The 22662-nt window shown below is 40.2% G+C and overlaps 1 protein-coding gene across 11 annotated transcripts in view; it reads right to left on the reverse strand.

Annotated features, from left to right (window-relative positions):
• mipol1 (mirror-image polydactyly 1) overlaps positions 1-22662 on the reverse strand; it is a 381908-nt gene that overhangs the window by 247915 nt on the left and 111331 nt on the right. For 9 of the 11 annotated variants that reach the window (XM_078233767.1, XM_078233765.1, XM_078233771.1 and 6 more), the window contains 4 exons: positions 22172-22427; positions 12690-12825; positions 11718-11823; positions 960-1089 (listed from right to left, as the gene is read on the reverse strand). In XM_078233767.1, coding sequence (XP_078089893.1) covers positions 960-1089; positions 11718-11823; positions 12690-12825; positions 22172-22427 — 628 coding nt within the window. The remainder of the gene's footprint in view (positions 1-959; positions 1090-11717; positions 11824-12689; positions 12826-22171; positions 22428-22662) is intronic. The other 2 variants (XM_078233774.1, XM_078233773.1) reach the window with 1 other exon arrangement.

A 22662-nucleotide genomic window follows, 5' to 3' on the forward strand; every position in this document is an offset into this window, starting at 1 on the left:
GCACCAACCTCGCTAATGATAGTGAAATGCATTCAAATTCGTACTAATAGGTTTTACGCCTGGAAAGAGGGACTGGCAAGATAGCAAATCGTTTGGCGTGGGCGCGAATCTGGCTTTTTGTCTCACATGCTATCTTCCCACCTCACTGTGCTGGTCAACGGGCGTGACAGGGTGGCAAGATCACCCCCTCAGTGTTTAATTCGCTCAAATGTAGAATTGATTTTCTATGGAACGAGAATTATGATCAACAATCTTACCCTATGAAACATATTGCTGAATTATTATAAGTCAATATTGGATTTTCTTTTCTTTTTTTATACCTAAATACGCATTCACCTTGTTCAACATCTGCTTAGTAATGCTGTTTCAAAAACATTGCAAAGGCACATTGTTAAGTAAGCAATGTAGCCAATTTTCTATCTATCCTGAAGAAATCTTGAGAGATTTGGCACAAATTACTTCATAAAAAGGAAAACAACTTAGAGCCCAGTGGATTTAGGTTTGGCTTCAATCGAACACTTAAAATGAACACATTTTTAAAAAAGAGTCATGCAACATTATCTTCCTTGTCATTTATTAGATTCACCAGTAACTCTTAATACTTGACTGCAAATAAAAATATTAAAACAAATTTATATAAACTTTATTTGGATAGTGCAACAATTCATTGATGATATGGCCAACCATATCAAAAAACAGTCAGCAGTACTGTGCAAAATAAACGGTGCAAATCACCGTTCTGGAATCATGCAAATGACATCAGATCAAATGTGTGCAAAAGCCCAAAACATGTCAAGAATCAGACTGGAAACACAAACATTTTGTGCACTGAATTAAACATTTGTACAGATTTAGGATATTAAAACAAAGGATCATAATTAATTCAGAAACATTGTATGGGGTGCATTGAAGTATTTTCTTGTTAAGAATATATTTTTTTAAAAGACCAGCATACATACCCTTCAAAGGCCTGTTCTAGTTGTTTAGCTCGCACAAGAGCTTCATCTCTCTCTTCATTGGCAAGTCTAAGTCTGGCCATTACAGCTGCATCCCGCTCCTTTTGCGCATGATAGACTTCTTCAACTAGAACTGTGAAAAGTAAAATGGCAATCAATAAGAAAGCACAAGCTGGAACTTATGGAAACAGCAAGAAGCGGTGACTGAAAGCAAGGAGACAAACACGCTTCAACGGTCCTTGGGGCTTAAAGGCCACATCTTTCCAGTTAAGGGATTGTTGCCAGGGCAGCTGTTCCTATTAGGAGCAACCACCCACTCTGGAGGAGCTGCTGACCAGAGGACCTTCAGGTTGAAGGTGCATCAGAGACCTTGTGCGCTCAAAGTCAGGTGTGGGATCTGGGTCAGTGGGAGCAGTCAGGCAAGCCCTGGGAGGAGGGTGCTTTACTAAGGACATGCAGCGTCACTGCTACAGGAGTAGCCATTTCTCCTGGGTTGCCCTCCATGGGCCAAAAAGTGCCTACAAAAGAGTCTCCCTGACCTGCCAGGATTTATCTAGCAGTCTTCCAATATGGCAGAGGATCCCCTGCAACTGGTGAAGTGCCAGTGGATGCAGAAGAAGTGCTTTCAGATGGGCAGGTGCTTTGCACCTTTCCTGCCACTGACCAGATATCATGGTGGCAGATGATGATGGACTTGCCATTTGCCATCTTGCCAGTCTTCCTGCCTTATAACCCATCTTAAAAGGGCTAGTAAAATCGAGCCCCACATCAGCACCATTTTGCTGATGCCTTGAGATATTGAATCTTGGAATAGCTAACACTAGAGTCACCGGTGATCTGCCACAGCAAACTTTTTGCGGGAAAAAGTTAGATTTAAGGGCTTCAGATTAATACCCAAACCATTTGCCTGTTGGTGCGGAAATCAAGGAGTCAGTGGATGCAATTGGTGGTAGACACAGCCTGTTACTTCTGCAAGGAAACAACCTCCACAATTTTAGGGAGATTTAAACAGTTTAAGGACTACCATATTTATGGTACAATAATTTGTTTTAACAGTTTCATTCAAAAATATTGCGGACAAAGAAATTACTTCGGCTTCATACAAAAATAGTTATGGAAGCTTGCAGTGCTTAGATTTAAAATGACTAGTATTTCAATGAGCAGCGAGTTAATTTTTCTCGTTTTTGGCCAGTGCAGACATGATGGGTTGAATGGCCCCTTTCTGCACAGCAGCCTTTCTATGGTTTGATGCACAAATTGGCTGCAGTGTTTGCTTGTATAATTACTTTTGAATTGGAATTGTGGTTGCAAAGTCAACATGAGCACTTTTGGAGGATGTGAAAAATATTATATAAATGAGAGAGTTCTTTCTTTCTATTTCTCTCCAAAATGCAGTTTCAAGATAGTCAATCACAGCGAAAAGCAGGATTGCTGTGAATCAACAGCCAAGAGATTTATTGAAAGCTGGCGTTAGGTATACTAGTTTGAAACAAAATTAAATTAGAACACCCAAGAATTGTCAAAATGACATGACCAACACAATGCCTGACTGCACAGAAGGCAATGTTTCTGCTGAATGCAAGCAATATGAATTGTTTGAGGCAAAATTATTTGCCTACCCTCAATCACGAAAATTAGTGGCACAAATACTTTAAAAAGATTGGACATGGGTAGTTGAAAGCTCAGTGTGTATATGTACAGGAAAAAGACAGTACTTAATCACTTGCTGCAATACAGTTTTGGAAACTTATTGTAGCACAGTTCTTGTCCTTATTTTAAGCTTTGTTTTGTTAATCATTGCGAAACCATAACATAGTCTGATTTAAATGGGAATGCAAAATGAACTCTGACAGCATGAATAATTAGAATACAATATTCCTCTGAATGGATACCCATGACAATCCTCTTGAGTGAGATCCAGCTGTAGAGTCACCTATTTGTTTTGGGGGTGGGGGTACTATATTTAAAACACTGAGAAGAGTTTTGAAAGAATAAGCAAATTACGCTGCAGGTACTTCCCCCTACACTAACATCTTATTTAAATACAATTCAACAATCAGCTACTTAAATCTAAAGCAATACCAAACCACCTGAGTCATTTCATTTCACATTGTAATCAGCATTTAAATTTTAAAAATTTAGTCAGTGTTATCAAAGAAACTGAAAATGTTCACGACTTCAAAATTGGTAACAAAATATCTGGAATTGATTTAATCAAAACACATTCAAACTCCTGTATAACTTGTATTTAAATAACAGAGCAAATTGGATGTTTTAAAAAATTGAGTCTTAGAACAGAACTGTAACAGATTTTAAGGTTTTGAATCTTCTAAACTTTTAAATTCCAGGAAAGATTTCAAAACCCCACTTAACCTTTGTTTTACTCCTATGAATTCTATTATTTAATCCATAAAAATTCATAGCAATTAACCCAAGTTAGTAATTATTAATTACTAAATATTAGTAATATTATGTATGCAAAGAATGATACTAGAAAGCAAGTACAATAACCTCCATTTTTAAATAAGCAAATCAAACAACCTATACTTCAATCAAATTATATGTTTGTTTAGTCAGAACTTGCATTTTTATTGTACTTTCACAATATTGGGATACTCCAAAGTGCTTTACAACCAATGAAGTCCCTTTGAATGTAGTCAGTGTTGGAATGTAGGACACTAATTACTTTCTAATATGAGTACACAAGCATGAAGATTGTCAATTTGTGCACAGGTTTACACAGTAACAGTGTACATAAAAATGGCAAAGCTAACTAACCAGTTGCTGCTGCATATAAATATCAACACACTTTACTGGCAAGTAATTTCACAGAATCATACAACAAAGAGGGAAACCATTTAACCCATTAGCTCTTTGAAAGGGCTGTTCAATGAACCCCACACCCCTGCTCTTTTCCCATCGTTATGTATTTTTTCATTAAAGTATTTATACAATTTACTCTGAAAGTTACTGATAAGATTCATTTACAGCACAGAAGGTTGCCATTTGACCCATTAAGTCTATGCCAGCTCTCTATAGAGCAATCCAGTCAATCCAATTCCCTCTCTTTCTTCCCATAGTTCTAAGTTTATTTCCTTCAAATGCACATCCAATTTCCCATTGAAATCACTGATCATCTCTGCTTCCACCACCCATATGGGCCATGAGTTCCAGATTACTAGTACTCATCATATGAAAAAACTTCTTCCTCACATTTCACTCTTGCCCAAAGCCTTAAATTTGTGTCCCCTGTCCTTGTTTATTAGCTGATGGGAACAGTTTTTCCTCGTCTCCCTTACCCAAACCTGTCATAATCCTGTCTACTGTCCAGAAACAAGAAACAAATAAATATATCTCTGTCTGCTTGGCCACTTTATAAAAGTATTTTTTAAATGGACAAATGGCTAGGTTGAGTAAATGGCCACCACTGACCACATGATGATAGTTCTGGGAATTTGAGTAATTTAAACACAGAGAAATGCTAACACATCAAACCCTTGGAATGTAACACTCCTTGCATTTCAGCTAAGCCAACATGATGGATTAGCGGACAGGATCTCTGCACCAGCCAGCAATGGGCAAAGACAGAATTATTTGTCTCTCCTCATCTCCAACGTTGTGCTAACAGTGCTGGTTACCTGCTCAAAACATAATGGGTTTTAACAAGAAGCCTCATTAGCTGAATAGTTTGACATAAATCACACAGATAAATGACCGAGACTTCAAATTCCTTTAATTATACAGCTTTTGAATTTTATCTTCAGTCAGCGTTTAACCTCCAGCGAGAACTAGACCCAGGGTTAGCAGCTTGCTTTTGACCTCCATTTTTCGCTCCAATTCTGATTTCCAGCAAAAGCCTGGTATTTTGCCTACAGAGTGAACTAATTTCCAGGATACAAGAATGCTTGGCTATATCTTCAACAGACTAACATGCAACCGAGCTCTCCGTAATGTGTCATAGAATCACAGAATCCCTACAGTGCAGAAGGAGACCATTCAACCTGCACTGACAACAATCCCACCCAAGCCCTATCCCTGTAACCCCACGTATTTACCTTGCTAATCCCCCTGACATGAAGGGGCAACTTAGCATGGCCAATCCTCCTAACCTGCATATTTTCAGACTGTGGGAGGAAACCTGAGTACCAGGAGGAAACCCATGCAGACACGAGGAGAACGTGCAAATTCCACACATATAGTCACCCAAGACCAGAATTGAACACAGACCCCTGGCACTGTGAGGCAGCAGTGCTAACCACTGTGCCACCATGCCATCCTACCACATTCCTATGACTAAGATCAGGAATTCTGCCAAACAAAGCCACCTGACAGAACCCTCATTGGTCAATGACTACTGGACTGTGGACTTGCATGAAACCATGATTCTTATTTTTATCATGGCCTTTGCCCTCACCCCTGTTTTCTTGTACAAATGCAAAAAGGGGCAGATTTTGCAAAAACTCTTTCCTCCATTTTGTGTATGTGTAAAATAAACCAGTCCTTTTTCTTTTAACCTTACTTCAAAAGTTTGCTATGGGGTTATTAATAGAGGATTGAATCAATCTAAACATGAATGGTTGCGAATGTACACAAAGGGGGAAATCAAAAATCAAGAACACCTGTTTACCAACTGGTTCGGGATGGAGAAGTCAGGCTGTTTAAATTAATCTCCTCCTGTCTGTAACATCTGCCTCAATTTCCTTTATTCAAAGGAGAACAGATCTGGCTTCTTCAATCTAACCTTGTAGCTAAATTCCCCCTCCCTGGAACATTCTGATAAATCTCCTCTGCACCCTTGTAAGAACCCTCACAGAACTGGATGCCAAAAATAAAAATAAAGGCTCAGCTTAACTTCCCTGCTTTTGTACTTAATGTCTTTGCTTATAAAGCCAAAGTTCCTATATGCTTTGCTAGTTACTCTCTCAATATGACAAAGAACAGTACAGCACAGGAACAGGCCCTTTGGTCCTTCAAGCCTGCACCCACCATGTTGTCTTATCTAGCTAGACCAACTGCCTGTACCCCTTTCTTCCCTGTCTGTTAATATGTCTATCCAGATAAGTCTTAAATGTTGCTAACATATCTGCCTCAACTTGGCAGTGCATTCCAGGCCCCCACCACTCTGTGCAAAAAACTTCCCCCGCACATCTCCGCTGAACCTTCCCCCCCCCTTACCTTGAACTAGTGCCCCCTTGTAATTGTCATTGCTGCCCTGGGAAAAAGCTTCCAACTGCACACCCTATCTATACCTCTCATAATTTTATAAACTTGTATCAGGTTGCCCTTTAGTCTCCGTCTTTCCAGGGAGAACAATCCCAGTTTATTCTGCCTCTACTCATAGCTAATGCCCTCCCTACCACGCAACATCCTGGTAAACCTTTTCTGTACTTTATCCAAAGCCTCCGTATCCTTCTGGTAGTGTGGTGACTAGAATTGGACACAATATGTATCCAAATGTGGCCTAACCAACTTTTTATATAACTAACATAATTTGCCAACTTTTATACTCGATGCCACATCCGAAGAAGGCAAGCTTTCGTCACCACCTTTTCCACCTCTGCTGCCACTTTTAAGGATCTGTGGACCTGCATGCCCAGATCTCTCTGTGTCTATTGCTCATGATGGTTCTGCCAGTTATTTTATAGCTTCCACCTGAATTGGACCTACCAAAATTAATCACCTCACATTCGTCCGGATTAAATTCCGCCTGCCATTTCTCCGCCCAATTTTCCAGCCTATATCCTGCTGTACTCTCCGACGATCTTCATCACTATCCGCAACTCCAGCAATCTTAGTATCATCCACAAACTTGCTAATCAGACCAGCTATGTTTTCTTCCAAGTCACTTATATATATTACAAACAGTAGAGGTGTCTCAGCACTGATCCCTGCGGAACACCACTTGTTACAGGCCTCCATTCAGAAAAACACCCTCCACCGCTACCCTTTGTCTTCTATGGCCAAGTCAGTTCTAAATCCATCTAGCTAGTTCACCCCTGATCCTGTGTGATTTGATCTTTTGCACTAGCCTGCCATGAGGGATCTTGTCTAATGCTTTACTAAAGTCCATGTGGACAAGATCCATAGCCCTTCCCTCATCAATCATTTTTGTCATCTCCTCAAAAAACTCTAAGTTAGTGAAACATGACCTCCCCTGTACAAAAAAAAGAAAAAAATAAGACCTGCCACCTTGAAAGGTCTATGCACATGAACCCTCTGTCCCTGCACACCACTTTAAACTGTGCCATTAAATACATATTGGGCCATAAAGCATAGAAGCAGAAGTAGGCCATTCGGCCCATCAAGTCTGCTCCATCACTCAATGGGAGCATGGCTGATCTGATTAACAATCCTCAACTCAACTTTCCCGCCATACCCCTATAGCCGTTGATTCCCTTACTGATTAAAAATCTGACTATCTCAGCCTTGAACATACTGAACTACCCAACCTCTGCAGCCCTTTGCGGTAAATAATTCCGCAGATTCACTACCCTCTCAGAGAAGAAATTCCTCCTCATCTATGTCTTAAACCCCTTCCTCTAAGACTATGCCCTCTGATCCTAGACTCTCCCACAAGGGGAAACAACCTCTCAGCATCTACTTTGTCAAGCCTCTTCAGAATCCAAAATGTCTCAAAAAGGTCACTGTCATTCCTCTCAACTCCAATAAGTACAGGCCCAACCTACTCAATCTCTCCTCGTAAGAAAATCCCTCCATACCCGAGGTCAACCTAGTGAAGCTTCTCTGGACTGCCGTCAATGCCAGCATATCTTTCCTTAGATAAGGGAACCAAAACTGTTCACAATATTCCAGGTGTGGAGTTTGCACATTCTCCCTGTGACTGCGTGGGTGTCCTCCGGGTGTTTCGGTTTCCTCCCACACTTCAAAGATGTGTGGATTGGGTGGATTGCAGTGTTAGTGTAAGCCTACTTGTGACACTAACAAATAAACTAAATTGCCCCTTACTGTCAAGGGGATTAGTAGGATAAATACATGGAGTTACGAGGATAGGGCCTGGGTGGGATTGTTGTTGTTGAAGGCTCAATGGGCCAAATGGCCTCCTACTTCACTGTAGGGATTCTATGATTTTCTATGAAAATGTAAGTGCATGAGTTAAGTGAGTAGGATTTTATGGTGGGTGGAGAGGTCAGCAGCTAGACTAAGGGGCCATGGACAGTGGTAAGAGACGCATGGGGGTGGGAACTTCCCGTGGGGATAATAGTTATCCAAGAGCTAGAATAATAACAAGTTTAAAGTTTTAAAGTTTAAAGTTTAGGTTTTTTAAGTTTATTTGTTTGTGTCACAAGTAGGCTTACCCTAACATTGCAGTGAAGTTACTGTGAAAATCCTCCAGTTGCCATACTGCTGCGCCTGTTTGGGTACACTGAGGGAGAATTTATCACGGCCAATGCACCTAACCAGCACGTCTTTCGGACTGTGGGAGGAAAGTAGAACACCCAGAGGAAGCCCACACAGACATGGGGAGAATGTGCAGACTCCGCACAGACAGTAACGCAAGCCGGGAATTGAACACAGGAACCGACCTCTGTGGCAATACTGAGACAGAAACACATGAAAAGATTAATTGTTTGCCGCAACACAGCTGCACAAAACCATGACCCAATTTACCAAAGTGCAACAAGTCTAGTGTCTGAGAGAGAACACAGAAGAAAAATATATTTATATTCTTGCAGACAAAGCTACATAACAATGCCATGTTTTCACTGTTCACAAGAGAACCTTTTACATTGCCCAAGACTCTACTAGTGCCACCTGTTTGAAGATATGGATTCTTTTGCAACCAGTTGCAAGCTAAAAATATCTAGAGCGCTCATGGTCAATTTCAGCTTATTTAGTGAAAAAGACTCTTTCAGGTCTTTCACATCCAAAATTTTAAATCTCGTCCCACTTCGTAGACCTGTTTCCCTATCCCCTCCAATTTCCTCTGCAACATTTCCAAATCCACCACCAAGTTGCAGCCGACTCCCCATCACCATGCAGTTAGAAATTGCAGTCTCTGGTACCTTTCTCGTAGCACGAGTTCGAGTCTGATTTCTATCTCACTGTGTAGCTCCCAAATATGCCATACCAGTGATAACCACAAGTCAATACGCAATATAACAAATGACAAAAACACCAAAGCAAAACTGTGACAAAGGTATATCCTGAGAACCTGGCTGCAACTCCTCCTCTGTTGAAAGTCTGTAACAGTTTCTGCTACAGCATCACCACATTTTCAGAGCTGACTATCATCAATCAGCAACAGCAGGGTACAGCAAGATCCCAATCTGTGCAAATTTGTGTGGAATAACCAGATTAGCTCCACCAGCGATTAATAACAAAAACCCTGACTATATCCCACAGGATACTTTTATATAAATATTTTGTACATTTGTCTGATGTTTCACTTATAGCAGAAGATTTAACAGGTTTAGTTTTGACAAAGTGAGTGCTATAATAGTGAAAACATTTCAAAAGAATAATTAAATATTTGTGTGCTCGTGCCACATGATTTAAATAGCAAGTCAGGTATATAATAGTTTGCATTAATGTAACATTCACAAAATAAAAACTTGCATTTATATGCCAATTTCACATCTTCCAAATATTGCAAATTGCTTTTAAACATAGCCATTATTGTTATGTGGAAAAATGAGTCAGCAAGGTCCCACAAAGAGCAATGTGATAAATGATCAGACAAGACAGGATAGATCAATCTCAAACATTCTGAATAACGGAAACATTTTTGTGTGGTAAATAAGCAAGCCTGAAGATTACGTTTTGTCCACGAAAAAACCAACACAAATGTGAGTGTGCTAAATTTCCAAGGTATCAAAACAACAAATAGACTAAGTTATCAATGGCATAACATATTACAAAAATGGATTTAGGTTTAGGTTTCAAAAGCAAAACAAGTTGAACAATTGAAATGAAAATTGATGGAATCGATGTCAATGTTTTCAACCATACTTTTACAAATCTGGAATCGATGTAATATCAAAATTAGAGTAATGTATTTAAATGAGCCTGAGATTTCTGAAAAGTTTGATTTGTTTGAGAGTTTTTAGGAATATGAAATGGCCATTAAGGCCAGCTCCATTCTTTTTCAATGAATTTACATTGACAGCATGGATTAGATTCCCCTGTTTGGGCAGAATGATTTCATGCCTCAGCCATCAACAATTTGATAGGCCATTTGAGACGGACTGCTGGACCATGGTGGGATTCCTCGGAAAGCTCACCAGTGCTGAAGAAGATAATTAGGCAATGCTGCAAGGAAATTTAAAGGGGCTGAAGAACTACAAAGCTGAACAAATCTACATGTTTTGTTGCAGAGACTGATGCCCAAACTGTAAGTGCTCAAGGATAAAGTAGAAGGAGATAAGGTCTATATTAGAATATGTCCTTCTGTCAGAGGTTATCACCACTACTACATTTCTCTGGCTGGTCCCAGGGAGTGACTAATAAGATGGAACGAGAATCTGCCAGTGACTCAGTTTCTGTCTCCCTAATAGTACATGCATTTTGTGGGCAGAGAAACAAGTGAGCATTACTGATCCTGATGAAAATGAGGGTAAGAAAATTTAGTTTGGGGCACAGAGAAAGCAGTAAACCGCTCTGCCTAATTTCTGCGCATTTACACAATGATCCTGCTTAATTTCAGGCTGGGATATGGAACAAAATTCAACCTTTTGTGTCTAGCAAAGGAACAGAGAAATATTTTGCTAATGGTTACTTGGCCTTTAATCTTTGAACAAATATGACTTAAGAATCCAAATAAATATCAATAGGGCTTTATCCCCTATTTGAAAGATTGCAATCATGATTATAAATAAACAATCATACAATCCAGCATTCTTTTAATGATCATTAATGAACACAAAGCAATATATAGCTGAGTGTTTTCAGTCCATTTCAATTTAACCCATTTTCATTTTATTTCCAGGATATTAGGGACCTGGATTTTCCTTTTCACAAAAGGTTATGAAGTATGTTGGTAAATCCGCACAGTATTAATTACAAAAGATTCTTATTATGAGAAAGGTTATTCTGTTATTCTTTGTCACTCGCAAGTTTGACCATTTTACACATTATGTTTGAGTAGCACATGAACAAAGAGAGAAAAAAGCAAATGATTAATTTTTAAATGCATCTTTTACAAACACAGAACTATCAATTGAAAGCTAAAATATTATAAGGCATCAGGGGAAGATGCATGTTTAAATAGAATCACATTTTCATTGGACCATCAAGTTAGGTTATAAAATAATTAAATCTGAACTACAAATACCAGTCTTTAACTAATCATATTGTTGGTATCATGGGTTGGTACTTCTGAAAGAATGGGTTCAGCTCTAGATAAGTGCGAATATATCAAAACAAAGGATGCTGTGATGCTTTGAACCAGTTAAAACAATAAGCAATGTTTGAACTGCAGGATGGAGGGTAAAGGCACTGGTAATCATTATTCTCCGTTGTTGACTCAAGGCCTTTCAACAAAACAAACAACTTCTTTTGTGATTGAATTGACATGGTGTTAACAATGCATTTAATGCCAATATCAGTATGAATTCAAGTAAAGCTGTCCAGCATGCTGGTACCAGGATCTTAGCGTTACTTATTTTATATCTCACTTAAAAGTGCCACAAACATGAAATCCTCACACCTTTAGCAAACACAGCTAATGTTCGCTACTGTCAAATTGCAACAGTTTTTTATATATCCATCCAACAAACCATTGAAATTCTATGCAAAAAGTACCTGTAGCCTTTTCAGCTATTTTGGCTTCTACTGCTTTTTCTTGTAATTCACTGTCAAGTTTAAGAACTTCCAATTCACGCTCTTTTTCCGACAGTTTATCCTGAAGCTAAAAGTAAAAACATAATGTATATATTTAAAGCTCAAGTCAAGCACTCTATTTTTGATTACAGATCAATAGATTAATAGTTGAAGTTTGTAGCTTTCATGGATGCATGCAAGATTGAAATTGATATTTCTGAAGGCAAGTAACAATATAAATAATTAAAAAGATCCTGTATTTGCACATAGATCGTTATTTTCAACCAAGGTAGACTTTTAACAGTATCAAATAACATTCTAATATCAGCTATCCCCTGAAAGGAGTAAACCCGATAAATACAAATATTTGACTTTCAGTTATGCAGTGAAAATTATTAAGCATACATTTACTTATCAGATCAATCTACTGATACCAAAGAAGGGATGTTATGCAAATTCATAAACCTATTTTTTCCAGTTATCTAAATGTAGCTCCAGAATTGAACATGAATTTGAATTACATTGTATATGCTAGTTTGAACTTCAGAGCTACATGAAAAGTGACCTTGTAGTCCAAAAATTTACATTTGAAGTAAGTTCGTTCTGTTCAGATCAGACACTTTAAATTTGAGCAGTTGGTAATCAAGAATAAGGTTGTTAATTGGGATGTGGAGGCATCTTTGCTAGTGGTTATGAAAGTGGTATACATCATCTGTAATGAAATTGCAGTGATCATCGGTTATCAATAATTGCAGAATCATGAAATCTTAAAATGTGGCATGTCAACCTTAAATATTATTTTCATTTTTGGCAATGTAACACTTAAATCCATTCATTTTCTATTGCCACATAATGAAGACAACTGTTCTTAGAACAGCAAGGAAAAAATCAGATTTAATACAATTCTGAATGCCACAAACACAAAGCACAATTAAACAAATCTATAGGACATACCTTTTTATTAGATTCTGCCACAGCTTTCAACTCTTTCAATAGGAATGTAATTCTCTTGTTATCATCTGAGAGTTTGGTAACTTGACCTGGGGTGAAAGGGTCATCTAGTGTATTACCACCTCTGTTTTCAGCTCTGCTGTTACAAATCAAAGACAAAAATCATTTAGCGGGGCTCAAAGTTCACTTGAATGCACAAAATTTAGTTTAGGAGCTCATGATACCTTTTTGATTGAAGACTTGAATTGTGCAAATAATGGCTGCATATAAAGTGGGCCTAGTTATTCTAAAGCATGATAATCTTAATCTCTTGGGACTTGTGTGTGTGTGGAGCATATATTACAAGTAGTGCTTTTGGAAAGCCAAAGCTGAAAAATTAAAAGTTGGTATGATGTCCTAAAATGGAAAAATGTTTCATGTTAATACAATACTGGCTAAATTATATGCCTGACCTTCAAATATTTCTAGATAAGTATAATATCAAAGTAGAATATTTTAATAGTACTTTGGAATAACTTATTTTCTTACAAAATTAAATTAGCACCAGAATTCTTGACCATATATTGCAAATATTTGTGCTTCACTGACTCTCTCCTTTTATTTTGGGAGGCAAGGATATGAATAAGCAGTAAACATATTGAGGTAGATTTTCGACAAAGCACAGCTGAAAGGAAAAACCAGGCCATTTAAATTAATGGAAGAAAGATTAAGCAGGCCATCACTAATATATGATTTTTCATGGGTATACCCTTTCACCTCTCCCCCACCTTCTGCTTCTCACTCCCAGTTATGGATGTGAAGACCTTTTAAATGTACAAACCAAAGCCTAGGAATTACTGCAAGTTTTAGTAGACAAACATTTAACATGTCAGTGCAAAACAAGGTGTTATCTTTTTAAAATAAATAACAATGCCTATGTTAAAAGAGCATATTGAGGAATGGCAACTAAATATCAGTCACTTTAGGTTCAAAGTACAATGTATAGCAAGAACAAACCAAAAGCAAATATATAATTTTGTTAATGATTAACAATGTACAAAATGTATTGTTATCATCCAGCTTAGCCTGTACATTCCAAGTAACTATATAGAATGCGCATATATTTGAACTCAGAAGTGCACAAAACAAAGTGTCAAAAATTAAAATTTTCATTGTGGCCTTGTCTCTAGATCCACCAGAAAGTAAATCCCTTGAATAGCAAACATAAAAGCCACAATTACTACCACTGAATTACAACACAGGAACTCTCCCAACATTGTCAGAATGTCAACCCAGATTGATATAGTGAAATTCTGCAGCAAAGTTTAAACCCACAAAGTTTTAGCTTCAAAACAGTAACCCTACCAATGAAGCAAACTGACACAAACAAAGTTAGAGAGTCATTTTACGGTTACTTTACTGCCCTGCCCACCATGTGAATCGGTGCAGGCCAGGGGCGGACCATGGACCTCGGGCGGGATTTTCCAGTTCTGGGGTGAGTGAGGCCAGAAATTCCTGCCTGTAGAGTCTGCATCCAGTGCAGAAAAGGCCCTTCGGTCCATCGAGTCTGCACCGACAATATCTTTCACTAAAAGGCGTGCTAATCCCATTTTCTTGCATTTGTCCCATATGCCTGAATGTTATGATACTTCAAGTGCTCATCCAAATATTTTTTAAAGGTTGTAAGGTTTCCAGCCTTGACTACCTTCTCAGGCAGTGCATTGCAGAATCCCACATCACGGAGTAAAGTTTTCGCTCAAATTCCCACTGAATCTCCTCCCCCTTAGCCCAAAACTATGCCCGCTTGCGATTGACCCCTCAACCCAGGGGAACAGCTGCTCCCTAGTCACCCTGCCCACATTCCTCACAATCTTATACATCTCAATCATCCCCCCCCCCCCCCCCCCCCCCCCCGCTTTAGCCTTCTCCGCCCTAAAGAAACAATCCAAGCCTATCGAGTCTCTCCTTTTAGCTCAAATGTTTCATCCCAGGCAACATCTGGGTGAACCTCATCTGAACTCCCTCTAGTGCCATCACATCCTTCCTATAATGAGGTGACCAGAAGTGTCTACAAGACGGCACGGTAGCACAGTGGTTAGCACTGCTGCTTCACAGCTCCAGGGACCTGGGTTCGATTCCCGGCTTGGGTCACTGTCTGTGTGGAGTTTGCACATTCTCCTCGTGTCTGCGTGGGTTTCCTCTGGGTGCTCCAGTTTCCTCCCACAGTCCAAAGATGTGCGGGTTAGGTTGATTGGCCAGGTTAAAAAAAAAATTGCCCCTTAGAGTCCTGAGATCAGTAGGTTAGAGGGATTAGCGGGTAAATATGTGGGGATAGGGCCTGGGTGCGATTGTGGTCGGTGCAGACTCGATGGGCCAAATGGCCTCCTTCTGCACTGTAGGGTTTCTATGATTTCTATCTATGATTATGAGAGGTATGGACAGAGTGGATAGTCAGATGCTTTTTCCCAGGGTGGACGAGTCAATTACTAGGGGGCACAGGTTTAAGGTACGAAGAGCAAGATTTGAAGGAGATATACGAGGCAGATTTTTTACACAGAGAATAGTGGGTGCCTGGAACTCGTTGCCGAGGGAGGTAGTGGAAGCGGATACGGTAGTGACTTTTAAGGGGCGTCTTGACAAATACACGAATAGGATGGGAATAGAGGAATGTGGTCCCCAGAAGGGTAGGGGGTTTTAGTTAAGTCGGGCAGCATGGTCAGTGCAGGCTTGGAAGGCCGAAGGGCTGTTCCTGTGCTGTAATTTTCTTGTTTTTTGTTTGTTCTTGGCACACACTACTCCAGCTGTGGCCGAATCAACTCCAACATTACCTCCTTGCTCTTATACTCTATACCACGACTGATGAAAGCAAGTATCCCATATACCTTAACTATCCTATTCATGTGCTCTGCTGACTTCAGGGATCTGGGAACAATTACTCCAAGATCCCTCTGAGCTTCCCAGTGTCTTGCCATTCATTAAATATTCCTTCATCTTGCTTCTTCTTCCAAAGTGCATCACCTTGAACTTATCAAGGTTAAATATCACCAGTCCCCGATATTCCCATCTTGCCAACCCATCTATATTTTCCTGTAACCTACAACCATCTTCTTAACTATTAAGCATCCTACCAATTCTGGTGTCATCTGTAAATTTGCTCATCATTCCCCCCCACATTTTCATCCATATCGTTCATGTTTATAACAAACAATAAGGGTCCCAGTACTGATCCTTGTGGTACACCGCTGAATACCAGTATCCAGTCACTCAAACTGCTTTCTATCACTACCCTTTGAGTCGTATTACTAAGTCAGTTTCTGATCTATCTCACCAAGTTTCCCTGAATTCCATGTACTTTAACCTTCTCAATCAGTCTCCCATGTGGGACCTTATCAGGAGCTTTGCTAAAATCCATATAAACTACATCAATTGAACTTCCCTCAACCACACACTTGATCACATTTTCAAAAAATTTTAACAAATTTGTTCAGCATGACCTCCCTCTGACAATACCATGTTCATTATCCCTAATTAAGCCATGGCTTTCCAAGTGGATATTAATCCTCTCCTTCAGAATTTCCTCAAATAGTTTCCCTACCACTGATGTGAGACTCATCGGTCTGTAATTTCCTGGTTCATTTCTACCAAAGATTTCACTTGCAAAGTGGAATCACATTAGCTTTCCTCCAGTCCTCTGGCATTGCCCCCGTGGCCAGAGAGGAGTTCAAAATTTGTGTCAGACCCCCGGCAATTTCCTGCCTCACCTCCCTCAGCAGCCTGGGATGCAATTCATCCAGGCCAGAGGATTTGTCCATTTTTAAGCCCAAAGCCTTCAATACCTCCTCATTTCCTACATCAAACTGTGCAAGTTCCTCACAGTCCATCTTTCTGAATTCTGTAGAATTTTGAGTGAAAACCGAAGTATTCGTTAACACTCTTCCAATATCCGGAGGCTTCACACACAGATTGCCCACTTCGTCGCTAAAGACCCCTACTCTTTCCCTGGTTAACCTCTTCCCTTCAATGTATTTATACTACAATTTATCTACAATGGGCGTATTTGCCAAGTTCTTACATTTGCCAGTTTCTCCTTCACTGCACAGCACGAAGCATGCAGAAAACTTCAGCATTTTCTAGTGAAAATTGAGGGTTTTTAAAAATTAAAATGCCTTTTCCCTGTGGAATAGACAGCACAATGGATCACCATGAAAGTTTTAAATTCTACCCAATCAAACAAGTTGAAAACTAATTCCCTTATTATTTATGAAAATTCTAGGGGAAACAAAAACTTCGGCTAACTTTTCATGGATGCAGCCCAGTTTGATATTAAACATTCAGTGAACTGACACAATAACCAGCAACAATAATCCTCTGCAGTCCAAGGTAACAAATAGTATGGAATTATCTTCTGAAATTAGAGTTAAGGCACATGTTTGAGGCAGTGTAAATACAACTTCATTATTTGCAAGTGTTTGATGCTGACACAACTTCACTACTGTTTAAAATGCATCTTGTTTCCTTCTTTATTGATTCCCATCCTTGAAAGGACGAGTAGGCGACCTCATTTTAGCCTCCTGCCAATCACATCCTGGGCTTAAGGACATGTATGAGCAACCTGCTATGATTTACTTAATGACTTTTCCCCTACTCATCTTCATCTAAATGAGAACTTACTGTACTAGACTTCTGGTTGAAATCTGTGTCCTACTTTTGTAGAGAGCAACAAATAAGACAAGTGCTCTATTATTTATATTGGTAATGTTTTATTAATTACAAAACATGTACTGTTTGCAAGCAAAGCTCTCTGCTATTCATCTATTATCTGATTGTAAAGTTTTTAGATGAATATATTTCTTCCCCCACACCCACGTCATGTGAAGCTTCATGGCAGAAACAAAGGAAATTAAACAAAGAGGGGAAATTATAAAAATTGTATTTTGTACTACACCAAATTAATTCTGTAAAACTGGAGGATGGGTGGAGTGGGTTTAATTGCAAAACTTCTCGAAGTACTCGTATCTAAGATACTTGACACTAACCTGCATGATGTACGGAGTATGGTCACACAGCTGCAGGGCATAGAGAAAATGGAATCCCTTTGGTAGTGACACACCTCAGAATTGACATGGGACACTGGCAAAATGGTGTGTATGCAGGCAATGGCACCCTACAGCAATACTCACAAAACTCTACGATCACGCTCCAGGCTAATCACTGGCAAGAGAGAATGTATTCAGCTCTGTTGGAATACAAAGCCTTAATGATCTTTCTTACGCAAACAGTGGATAACAAACTGGGGGATGTTGCAAATAATTAGAAAGAGCCAGTAACAAAAGTTCATGACCGTGGTTTCTCAGAACACACATGGCAGATGTAACATCCTGAAATGAGCCTTCTATCCCTCCTCCGTGTTCCTCCAGCAAGATACTGCTATATCAGGGGTTCAAAAAACTGGGGTCCAGGGCTGCCACAGCACCAGCAAATGCCAGTTCAAACGCAGGAGCTGACCGAAGTGAACTAGACTAGAGTAAGTTCCTTTGGAGTAATGAAGGCTGGTTAGTCAGCCTATCAGTATCCAGTGCCCTGAAAGACCTAGCTCAATTTGGACCACTTAATTTCTTCCACCACTTTGTTGCTGGGCAGAAAAGCCCGCAGCCAACAACTAAGATAGAGAGTGAGGTGGTAGCCAGCAGGGGAGAGGCAGAAAAGAGGCGGGGGGCGTGGGCGCCAGGGGCAGCTGGGTGGGGGCGCACCTATGAGGGTTTGGAGACTAGGCCATGGTTTTTAAATTCAACATTGGTTTAAGTTCAACATGGGAAATGTGAAATCCAGCAATAATGTAAGGGACAGTTGAATGGAGATCAGTGCAAGTCAGGGTGTAACTAATTTACTACCCAAGTTTCTCTTCGCAAAGTGGTTGATGATTGCCATTTGATTTGTGGTTTCGAGTTTAACTATAAAACAAATTGTAATGATTTTGTCACAGTAATTACTCACTCTAGTGTTGATAATCTCACTATCCTCACATGGTCTGAACACGTAAAATAAGACCAACCGGTAACTAGTGTAGGTGTCATATTGCAATCCTTAGTTGCCTGTGCAAGAAATCATACTGCAATAGTAGGATGCCAAAGAAGGCACCAAACTGTGTTCAACATAACTTCTGCAGATGACACAAAAATAAGTGGGACAGTAAGTTGCAATGTGGAAATAAGAATCTTAGAAATGGATCTTAGGAGAGTGGGCCAAAATGTGGCAAATGGAGTTTTAAGTGTGAGGTCATGCATTTGGGTCAGAAAAATGGGAAGACGACTTATTATCTAAATGGAGAGAGACTTCGGGTGCTCCGGTGCAGAAAGAACTGGGTGCCCTCTTTCACGAGTCACAGAAAACTAGCATGCAGCTACAGCAGATAATAAAGAAAGTGAATGGAATGTTGGCATTTATAGCTAAAGGGATAGAATATAAAGGTAAGGAAGTATTGTTGCAACTATACAAGGCATTGGTGAGGCCGCACCTGGAGCATTGTGCACAGTTTTGGTCCCCATATTTGAGGAAAGATGTAGTGGCATTGGAGGCAGTTCAGAGGAGGTTCACTAGATTGATTCCAGAGATGGCGAGTTTGTCGCACGAAGAGAGATTGCACAGTTTAGGCCTATATTCTCTGGAGTTTAGAAGAATGAGGGGAGATCAAATTGAAGTATGTAAGATGATAAAAGATATGGATAAAGTAAACGTGGAGCAGATGCTTCCTCTTGTGGGGCATTCCAGGACAAGAGTCTTAGGATAAGGAGTAGCAAATTTAAAACAGAGTTGAGGAGAAACTACTTCTCCCAAAGGGTTGTGAATCTGTGGAATTCGCTACCCTAAAGTGCGGTGGATGCTGGGACAATGAGTAAATTTGAGGAATTAGATAGATTTTTAATTGGTAATGGGTTGAAGGGTTATGGAGACAAGGCAGGAAAATGGTGATGAGGAGCATATCAGCCATGATTGAATGGCGGAGCGGACTTAATGGGCCGAATGGCCTAATTCTGCTCCTATGCCTTATGAGCTTATAAAAGGCTACCATTTAACACACATCATTTTTACATGAAAGAAAGTCAGTCAAGAAAGAAATGATTCCCTCCCTTTGTAAAACAATAAATGTGAGCCAGTTCTGTTCAATATTTATCAGTCTTCAACTTATGTCTGCACAATTAGTCAGTGGCGAAGTGGTGATATCACAGAGCAGAATCACTGCGAGAGATCAGTGGGATACTCTTTAACAATTCTGTGAACATCCCAAATCTAAGCAGAATGACAGAGTTTTCATTTCTTTGGCATCAATTTAGCAGCGAGTGTTTCCATCTTTGTTAGGAACATCATGTCGACAAAAATATCCCAATGATCATAAAAATGTTTATGCATTTGGATAATATTGTGACTCCAAATCTAGACAAAATTGGAAGTTTAAATCCCAATCCTGATTGACACTTAAACATGCTTGCTGATCATGAGTGAGACGAGATCAAAGTCAGAACTTTGACATATCAACAGTAGCATTCTGTGAAGAATTGCATTTTATGATTCGAGCAGACCAACCAACTCCTTGCATCAAAGAACAAGAACAAAGAACAAAGAACAGTACAGCCAAAGAACAAGAACAAAGAACAAAGAACAGTACAGCACAGGAAACAGGCCCTTCGGCCCTCCAAGCCTGTGCCGCTCCTTGGTCCAACTAGACCAATCGTTTGTATCCCTCCATTCCCAGGCTGCTCATGTGACTATCCAGGTAAGTCTTAAACGATGTCAGCATGCCTGCCTCCACCACCCTACTTGGCAGCGCATTCCAGGCCCCCACCACCCTCTGTGTAAAAAACATCCCTCTGATATCTGAGTTATACTTCGCCCCTCTCACCTTGAGCCCGTGACCCCTCGTGATTGTCACCTCCGACCTGGGAAAAAGCTTCCCACTGTTCACCCTATCTATCCCCTTCATAATCTTGTACACCTCTATTAGATCTCCCCTCATTCTCCGTCTTTCCAGGGAGAACAACCCCAGTTTACCCAATCTCTCCTCAAAGCTAAGACCCTCCATACCAGGCAACATCCTGGTAAACCTTCTCTGCACTCTCTCTAACGCCTCCACGTCCTTCTGGTAGTGCGGCGACCAGAACTGGACGCAGTACTCCAAATGTGGCCTAACCAGCGTTCTATACAGCTGCATCATCAGACTCCAGCTTTTATACTCTATACCCCATCCTATAAAGGCAAGCATACCATAAGCCTTCTTCACCACCTTCTCCACCTGTGTTGCCACCTTCAAGGATTTGTGGACTTGCACACCTGGGTCCCTCTGTGTTTCTATACTCCTGATGACTCTGCCATTTATTGTATAACTCCTCCCTACATTATTTCTTCCAAAATGCATCACTTCGCATTTATCCGGATTAAACTCCATCTGCCACCTCTCCGCCCAATTTTCCAGCCTATCTATATCCTGCTGTATTGCCCGACAATGCTCTTCGCTATCCGCAAGTCCAGCCATCTTCGTGTCATCCGCAAACTTGCTGATTACACCAGTTACACCTTCTTCCAAATCATTTATATATATCACAAATAGCAGAGGCCCCAGTACAGAGCCCTGCGGAACACCGGAAAAAGACCCTTCGACCACTACCCTCTGTCTCCTATGGCCAAGCCAGTTCTCCACCCATCTAGCCACTTCTCCTTGTATCCCATGAGCCTTAACCTTCTTAACCAACCTGCCATGTGGGACTTTGTCAAATGCCTTACTGAAATCCATATAGACGACATCCACGGCCCTTCCTTCATCAACCGTTTTTGTCACTTCCTCAAAAAACTCCACCAAATTTGTAAGGCACGACCTCCCTCTTACAAAACCATGCTGTCTGTCACTAATGAGATTGTTCCGTTCTAAATGCACATACATCCTGTCTCTAAGAATCCTCTCCAACAACTTCCCTACCACGGACGTCAAGCTCACCGGCCTATAATTTCCTGGGTTATCCCTGCTACCCTTCTTAAACAACGGGACCACATTCGCTATCCTCCAATCCTCAGGGACCTTACCCGTGTCCAAAGAAGTGACAAAGATTTCCGTCAGAGGCCCAGCAATTTCATCTCTCGTCTCCCTGAGCAGTCGAGGATAGATGCCATCAGGCCCTGGGGCTTTGTCAGTTTTAATGTTCCCTAAAAAACCTAACACTTCCTCTCTTGTAATGGAGATTTTCTCTAACGGGTCAACACCTCCCTCCGAGACACTCCCGGTTAACACGCCCCTCTCCTTCGTGAATACCGATGCAAAGTATTCATTTAGGATCTCCCCTATTCCCTTGGGTTCTAAGCTGTCAGGATGAATTCAATATAAAGCAAGAGGTCAAAGCTAAGTTTTATAATAAATTTCACGAATTAGATGTGATGTTAAATATTATGTTTTTTTGAATTGCTCAAGATTAAACCATACAAATGTATTTAATATATTAGAATAAAGGAAAACACAATACCTTATATTGTTAAGTTCCATCTTACTTCGCACATCCAGCTTATTTCCAGAGTTCATTCTTTGACAGTGCTCTGCAGGGGAAACTGGTGTGAAATTGCTAGATTGTTGCAAAGGAATAGAGGCATCAGTGTCATTTTTGGAATTCCTGCATTCATCACCTTCCAAGTAAAAGCTGCAAGTTCTGGTTAAGTCACGATGCTCCTGCTGTGTCCAATCGCCAGCGTCAATTTTTAAAGCAATTAGTTGCTGTAAAGAATCTGGAAAAGAAGGGTGCTCCTAAGGTTCTTATAAGGTGCGTTCATTTATCTACAACATATAAGCAGTTATTTATATAAATCCGACATTCAGTAGAATCATACGATGTTATGAGAGAGCATTGCAGAGGTTTATGTTCAGCTTTTACAGCTCGAGGGAACAAGCAGATCTCTTCGCTGTTGGGTATTATTGGAAATTTTGAAGGCTAGATTATAAATCTCACTTTTTCCTATTTCC

This window comes from Mustelus asterias, chromosome 18 (genome assembly GCF_964213995.1).
Source record: "Mustelus asterias chromosome 18, sMusAst1.hap1.1, whole genome shotgun sequence".
NCBI classification, from domain to species: Eukaryota; Metazoa; Chordata; class Chondrichthyes; order Carcharhiniformes; family Triakidae; genus Mustelus; species Mustelus asterias.